Raw genomic sequence first — 8460 nt, 5'->3', positions numbered from 1 at the left:
TATCATCAATTCAAAATCTTTTTCTAGTATTTTACCGTTACACCCTCCTCCTTACCATGACTTGTTATAGCTGCCCTGACAACATATATAATCTTTCTTGATTTGACACTGGACAGTAAAATGCGTCTTATTTTGTTACTTACTACTGGTTCAAAACATTCCGATTCGATATCCTTTTGATTGGATCTGATAATTATAGTCTCAATATTTCTATATGACGTTTCTTTCTTTTCACGTTTCGCCTCGTCGTTCTTTGATCTTCAGTAGATTTGTTGAGTACATTTCATGCTTTGTGCATGGTGTTGTCATTTTTTTTCTGCACGTCTAGTTTTCTTCCGCTTTCTCCGCTAACCTGTTTGCATAAACGTTTGTCTTGTACAAATTCTGTTTAACTTTCCCACAATAGAGTTTACCCTTTTCAGGATCACATCTAGATGTTGTGCTTCTGTAGTGATTCCTTTTACCTAGTTTTCCCGGGTTGCCATTGTCGACATCTGAATATACATTCCCCTATAAATCATTCATTAGTTTTACTTCTTTTAGTTAAACTTGTTCTATTAAAGCGTTTTCTTCTTGAAGTTTCTTCATTTAAAAAAAAAAACTAAATCTTTATTGTATTATGCTCATTCAATCAGCATTTTCATATGTACGTTGTAGTGTGTGTGTGTGTGTGTGTGTGCAAGAGAGACTGTCAATGAACAAACGTATCTGTTTTAAAAGAAAAACCAGGATATTTAGTCGAAAGTGTGGAATGTGGGAAAGCTCCTGTAAAATGTTGCTAAGAAACAAATCTTAAAATGAATGAAGAGTACGAGTTATCTGTCGTGTCCTCGCGTGCATTGTGTACTTGTAAGAGAACAAATGGCGGAAAGAACACAGTTACCTCCATCAGGAATTGTTACGTACAGAAATTTATATATAATAATAAATAGAGTAGTTATGAAAATTGCCCTGCATGTTGATTATATGTGTAAGTATGAGAGAGAGAGAGAGAGAGAGAGAGAGAACCATGAATTTTCGTTAAATTGAAAAAGGAAGAACATCAGTTAGCTAAAACAAACAACTTTATTTTTGTTCAAAATCTATTCATAAATCAATATACATGCATCTATATTTAGGACATTTCTTAGTATTTCGGCCAAAGATCTTTAACTTTATGTTGATACAGTGTAAATTACTCAGTTCATTATCTGTAGTGTCACGTGTGCTCCTCGAAATATCAGTGAGCTGCGGTAGTTCCGTGATTTGCGTGCTGGACACGACCAAACGGGTACGTGTTCTAATCCTAAAACTGTATTGTGGTTTGCCCTTGCGCAAAACATTTAACTCCATCGAATTAGCACTAAATAGCCTTTTTGTGTTGCTGTGTCGCAAAATATCGAACGAAACCAATCTTGGGATAATAGGTCACTGTAAATTGTTGAACATATGACTGCCATTATTACAAACTTGAACAGAGTAGAGTTTTAGGAAACATTTTCATTGGATGTAACAAAACTGTAACTTGTACCGATTAAAGCACATGGGATCTTCACAGGACATTTATACGACACATACAGTTCAAAGAGACGTCACTATGGTAATTATACGTGTCCCCATATGTCAACATCACCAGAACACCGTCGTTCTCAGGCCTCCAAAATCCATCAGTTGGTGTTAAGACATTACATGACTCCTCAGTCCAGACTAAAATACAGCAGGCAGGCCGTTGACTGCATCAAATTTGATCAATAGGGAAGCTGTCAAGACCCAATAGCGACCGGGTCAGTTCACCAGAAGCAGTTCATTTTCCAAGGATCCTTTGAACAAAAGTCGTCTTTCTCTTCCGATATTTGAGGGCACATGTTATCACGGTCTCAAATACTATTTTCACAGTATTTGGATCCATCGAAGTGCACTCCAGAAAACTGTCGGCCCCAGTTTTGTTAGCCAACTCAGCCCCGTCCACACTACTGATGTAGGCATCAGAGATCTTCGTGCTGTTTGCTCTAAGGTCAGTGCGGGTGGCAACGAGGATGATCGGTTTTCTTTTTCTCACGTATTGCTTCATCTCTGGGACCCAGAAATCCCGAATGTTCTCGAAGGAATCTCTGTCCACACAGGAGTAACAGAGAACGAGGACCTCAGTTTCTTTGTATCTTCCGGTTATCATGTTTTTATATTCGTGTTGACCTGCGGAATCCATGATGACAATGCCGAAATTGTTGCCAGCCAATTCGTATACACCTGGAATAATATAAAAATGAAATGTTATAAGCATTTTATTAAATATTCAGTTCATTTTTTTAATTATGGGTTAACATTGTCCATCTAGAAGCTATCTGTTTTTTTACATCTCTGATGATAAAAATTAGTCTTAATGCTATATTTTAAAAATATTCTAACATTTTTGAATTATAAAGCTAAAATAGGATTGAAAGGTTTCTAAAACTGATTTTGTAACTTTTGAAATATTCGAAACCGTATTCCAGAGAACGATCAGATTTCAAAGGATCTTTACCTGCATAGGTATCAAAGACTGTGGCCACGTATAGCTGTGGATGTTGTTCGTCCAAGAAGGGCTGAGCCAGTGTGCTCTTGCCAGTCATGGCATCACCAATCAGAATGCACTGCACACTCTTCTCTTCAAGTTTGACCATATAGCTTTGGTGGCGCTGAAACGTTGTTTATATATATCAGTTGAAAAATGACTGATTTTAACTGGCCTCTGGTCCCGTATTAATTTTCTGGGATGAGTTTCAACTCATGCCCGAGAACATACAGAGCGATGATAAATCTCTGAGTGGGAGTTCCAAGCACGTGTTTTGCCGGAAACGTTTAGTTTATAAAGTGCTACTGTGCTAACGGTTTGGAAATATACAGCTTGGTATGCGTCACTCAGTATGAAGAGAATTCACCGTTGATCATTGATTGGTAGTTACATTAATTACGTTAGCTTGGGTGACATAGTACTCTTAGTGGGACCGTTATGAGTCTTTAATCATAGCTGAGTAGCGGGTCAGTTGTATAGGACACGTTACCTAATCATAATGGTACTCCAGGCACTCACTTAGTGACAATAGGGTTTAAGAATAAACTTAATCACCTTGTATCTTCCGCTTTCCCTCCCTCTCTATAATAAAATTCATTTTGTTTTAATTTAATAAAGATAATTATGTTAGTCACAAAATCATTGTAATTATAAGTCTGCAAGATCTTTAAAGGATTGACCGTTTATTTTTGTTAAGTTCAAATACGAAATATAAACCCTGTATAACCTGCTTGATCAGGGAAAGATGCAGAGCGTTTGTACAGTTCGTTCTTCACTGAAGCTAAAAATACACAATTCAATTCAAGTATAATTAAATTTTAAACAAAAAGCAACAGAAAACGGGAATTAAATTTTTCTGTTATTAAAGCAAAAGCACTGGCTAAAAGTAATATATAAATGGAATATAAGTTGAACTTTAAAACTACTATAGTTGCAGTAAATGTTTCCGCTAATGTGTGAGAAGGCACGTACCGTGAAGCAAGAGTATAGCTCAAATGAAGAAAAATACAAATTTTAACGGATTATAAACTGATCAGGTAAGATATATGAACTAGTTTTGTACGTTAGAAGAGGATACAGTCTGTCAAATAGGTCACGTGTAGGGAAAACTTGACGCTTAGCTGTAATATAAGTCAAATGCTTATTAGTGGTGATTAAGTGACATTTGTCTGTATTTTTTATAAATATGTACTAAGATAGTTTTGTGAGCAACATTTGAACACCGGGTAAATTAGTTTATATCATTGTACGTTGACGTTATTTGCAGCAACATGAGATAATGGGTTTAGTTAAGGTGCTTTAGAAAGCAAGACATACGGATGTGGTTTAATTTGTCTAGAGGTCTACAAAGAAGGGACGTCTTATACTTTTTTTTACTGTCAGTCTGGTTCAGGACTAGCACAAATCCATTTTATTTGCAAATAGTAGGTGTAGAAAAACAGCGCATGTTCAGTTTCTCCAAGTCTAATGAAAAATCCACTTGTCCTTGCGATTAAATGGATTAAACATAAGTGTAAGTGTCATCTTTTTCACTACATACAGACTTTATAATGCTATACATTGCATCAAAGTTTGTATGTATATATATATATATATATATATATATATATATATATATATATATATATATATATATATATATATATATATATATATATATATATATATATAATGGTATGAAGTTTTTGTATTATTATAAATTATTCCTTCACACACTCATTGCTAACTGTTGCAGGATACTTAACTGACAGAAATGGGGCATCACTTTCTATAATATTTACCCATTTCCTCACAAGCGGAGTACCACCCCACCCACCTTTACTCAACTGTGCATTACCACTAACCTTTATTAAACAAAACTTGACCCAGGCAGGTAAGAAAACGTTAAACAGGCAAATCGCCTGTCTGTATTGATCAGCAGTAATTGCCATCTAATATGTCCACCTGTTTGCTGGGTTGCACGTGCTAAACCTATATATAACAGTTGATAATCAGATCGCAGCTGGTGAATTCTTAAGGACTCATGGTACTAATTCAACTCCAATAGTAAACATATGGAAACACTATCATATTCAAAATTCAATAACTTAAAATTTCTGGGTGCTGATGATGAGATCTATAATTCTCCATGCACTGGTGCAAGCTTATGTGTGGAGAACGGTGGCCGGACAAAATGGTAGCGGAGAAAATGGTACGGACAAAATGGTATGAACAAAATGTTAAGTGGACATAACGGTATTGGACAAATTGGTATGGATAAAATGGTGCGGACAAAATGGTACGGACAACATGGTTTGGAACAAAATGGTACTAGGATTAAATGGTACAGACAAAATGGTACGACTACAATTTTATTAATACGAAATGTAAAAAGCCCAGACAAATCTTTACTAAATAACATTAATAGGCTGCTATTGTGAACTGACCACGAATGATTTATAATAATTACCGATACAAACAATTTAAAATAAAAAGCAATTCAAGAAAAGAAAAGCGCAAACTATAAAGCTATATGACAAAAGACAAGTACAAAACCTCTGACTACTATAAAATATTTTAGAAATAGAAAAAATAAACTAAAATATGTCACACATCCATGGCATACTCAAATAATATTTATCATATGAGGTCAAACGTTTTAACCATTGTTGCTGCGAGGTAGGTTATCGATGCATCTAGAATATTGGTTCCACTACTGAATTGCGAATCTTGGTGTACTTCTTCTTCCTCTCCTTGGTCTTCCGATGAAGTCGTCCTCCATGTAATTACATATTACTTCAATTTCTCGGTATGCTGGATCTGCGGTAAGAATTTCGAAGACTTCTATGACGCAATATGTTGGAATAAATGCTAGAGCAAGAAGACGCTTGACAAGAAGCGAGAAATCACGTTAATCTCTATAACGTTCTGAAAAACCTTCTGATTGCAGTTTCCTCCAGACGCACTGACCGAAGTGAAACATGCATCCAGTTACTGTTGCCATTGGAAATATATTCTGAAAAGCTCTAATTGCTGCCAATTCAAAATCAAATACAACAGTAACTGGATCTAAACCTGCATGCAAGGTGAGAATTTCTTGAAGGAGTTGCAACACTCAGCAATTCATTGTGACCAATCGATCGTGTTGCTTCTTCGGTTGTTTCTGCTTTCCTTTTCATGTTGGCACGAGCTGTTTCAGCTTCGACTTGCCCATGCGTTACCGTGTGATTATGGACTCCAACTTCAAGAACGAATACATTCGCTTGTGTATGAATTCGTGCCTTGCACGTTCTTCTTTCACAACGCCAGAGTTCCTTGCCATCACTGCCATCGGTGTTCTTGGTAAATAAATAACCTTGAAATACGAGCTTGCGAGTCCCTTTTTGAGAAGTAATATGTTCTAACATGATGAATTTTTTTTACTAGTTTAAAAATTAAATAATCAAGACAATAAAGTCCTCTTAAAATGATATGCAACTGTTTTCAGTTTTAGATTCAAACTACAAAAATTAAGGCACCCCAGACGTTAGCGCGCAGTTCACTTTGATACTTTGATCGATAACTCTATATGCCGTACAAGTAGTGAAGGGGGGCACTCTACGTACAATGGGAATTAGCATTAAAAACACCCTTGGGTCAATCTACGTACAATGGAAATTTAACATGGAGAAAAATCGTGGGTCAATCTACGTACAAGGGGAATTAACATGGGAATAAATCGTGGGTCAATCTACGTACAAGGGAATTGAACATGGGAATAAATCGTGGGTCACTCTACGTACAAGGGGAATTTAACATGGGATTTTTTTTTTTTTTAAAAGTTTTTTTAAAAAAAAGGGGTAGGCAATTCAAAAGACTATCTCTTTTCGAGAAATATGGCTGGCCCTGAAAAGGGCCTTTGGGTTTTATGTTAATGTATTCATTAACATAAATGGCACCGCATTGGTCTTCTTCTTGTCCTTAGGCTGCGTCTTACTGTTGGTCCGTACATCAGCACTCTTTTCAGGCATCCTTGTCTTTCGACGTAGATCCTACGTATCCACAGGCTGGTGTTTGTCCTGTGGACAACGGTCCACTTCGATCGGACATACATGAGCAAGTCTGTCCGAAACATCATGGAAGACACAAGGGTGGATGACTCAACTGTAGTCCACATCTTGAAGCGACGAGAACAGGTGAATCAATGCATTGAACGGCGCTTATTTATAGGCGGAGGAAGGATTGAAACGGATTGAGTTCATTTACCAATCCGAACACGCGTTACAGAATTCAGTCAGCTCGCATCCAATCCGAAGAGAGCAGTCTGTGACGTCACGTAGTCAATATAGATTCGCTAGCGCTTGTGTGCAGTCAATCTATGCGACAGTGATTCAACATGACGGAAACTCAGAAAACGATCCAGTGGGGTGCACCAGCAGGGGAGACTGCCCAAGGGAACCCGGACTTACTTTCAGAAGAGGTGAATTGGGATTTTGTGGATTTTCTCTTCTCGCAAGAATTTGTTCCGGAACCTTCGTTACTTTCTTCATTACCGCAAGTGGAGAATTTTAGACAGAGACAGAAAGAAGAATTGGAGAAATTTATACAACGACAAAAGGAAGCGGAACAGACTTTTCTCCTACAGCAACAGCAACAAGAAGAAGAGGTAAGAAAAAAACAACAGCAAGAAGAAGTAGCAGCAAAGAAACAAGAGGGTGAAAATCAAACGGTCACGGTACTGTTGGACATTTTAGCGGAGTTAAGAAGTCTGAAACAAATGTATCAGACTTCTTTATCACGACCGAAGAGAATACGACCTTCCCGAGCCAAACATGTCAACCCTGTGACTAAGCCTACCGTACCACCCTTAGTGATTTCAACCCAATCATTATCATCATCAACATTACGCAGTCCAGAAGTAGGCCTTGGCCGTGGCAAAGGCTTAAGGCAGTTAAAATTGATTGCTTAAACTCACCCCTACACCATGAAGAAAAAAAGGCCCTTTTCAGGGCCACCCACATTTCTCGAAAAGAAATACAATTTCAATTTGCCAATAACTCAAAAAAAAAAACTCACCCATGTTACCCTTTTAATACGTGTCTGTGTATGAGTGCGTGAGTGTAGCTTCTTATTTTAAAATCACAACTCAAAGACACTTACCTTATATCATTCATTTATTCTTTTCTCCATTTTTTACAATCCAATTCACAATTTATAACTCAACACTTTAATAAAAAGTTCATTAATTTCTTCTGTCTCCTTGTTTAGTCTCTCTGTTTTTTGAATTTCTTCACCGTCACACTCTTTTCCTCTTCTTCTTCCTCCTCGCTTTCTTCCCTTCTTCTTTTTTTCTCTTGTTTCTTTTTCTTCACCTGTCTTCTTTCTTCCTCAGAAGAATCCCTCTCTTCCTCTGAAGAATCCCTCTCTTCTTCTGAAGAATTCCTCTTTTCTTCTGACTCCTCTTGTTTCTTTTTGGGGCAATCTGGAGACCAATGTCCTTTTTCTTTACAATAATAACAGGTATCTTGACTTTTGTCTTTTTTATCCCCTGTTTTTTTTCTTTTTTGACGGTCTGGACACTCTGAAGACCAATGCCCTTTCTTCTGACAGATATAGCAAGTATCTTGACTTTTATCTCTAAAGGAAGGAGAGTAGTCCGTAGGCTGGTCTGAAGAGAATTTTCTAATGACCCCTCGCAAAGCTCTGACGAAACGTTCCATCTGGTCAGTCTCTTCCATCGTTGTGTTCGGCTTGAGAGTGAAATGAATAGTGAAAGGACAAGACACACACCCTTTTATATACGCTGGTCTGCTATGACTATAAAGTAGTTTATGGTGTTTGAACTTGAGTCATTTGACTTTTTGCTTTCAAGATGAAACGATCCCATTCATTCGAGAAGAAAGAAGAAGAAAGTAAGAGGCAGAAACGTGATCTATCGCCTCGTACCAGGGCTGAAATCTTGGCACAAATTC

At 37.2% G+C, this 8460-nt stretch overlaps 1 protein-coding gene across 1 annotated transcript; it reads right to left on the bottom strand.

Annotated features, from left to right (window-relative positions):
* Positions 1-1226: 1226 nt before the first annotated feature.
* LOC149808275 (ras-like GTP-binding protein Rho1) lies at positions 1227-3055 on the bottom strand. Its single transcript, XM_089950400.1, has 2 exons — positions 2501-3055; positions 1227-2226 (listed from the first exon to the last, which is right to left on the bottom strand). The coding sequence occupies exons 1-2, from the start codon at positions 2637-2639 to the stop codon at positions 1784-1786; spliced, it is 582 nt and encodes a 193-aa protein (XP_089806526.1). The 5' UTR covers positions 2640-3055; the 3' UTR covers positions 1227-1783.
* Positions 3056-8460: the final 5405 nt, after the last annotated feature.

Source organism: Sinohyriopsis cumingii, chromosome 1, assembly GCF_028554795.1.
Source record: "Sinohyriopsis cumingii isolate HCF-2022 chromosome 1, ASM2855479v2, whole genome shotgun sequence".
Classification (NCBI taxonomy): domain Eukaryota; kingdom Metazoa; phylum Mollusca; class Bivalvia; order Unionida; family Unionidae; genus Sinohyriopsis; species Sinohyriopsis cumingii.
The sequence above is the reverse complement of the archived record's forward strand: the minus strand, read 5'-3'. Positions and strand labels throughout refer to the sequence as shown.

What these genes read in the sequence shown, in the direction of transcription:
- LOC149808275 (XM_089950400.1), bottom strand. Translation starts at nt 2,639, where the DNA reads ATGGTCAAACTTGAAGAGAAGAGTGTGCAGTGCATTCTGATTGGTGAT. An exon ending in AGTCTTTGATACCTATGCAG is followed by an intron (nt 2,227 to 2,500) that starts GTAAAGATCCTT and finishes ATATTATTCCAG; the next exon opens with GTGTATACGAATTGGCTGGC.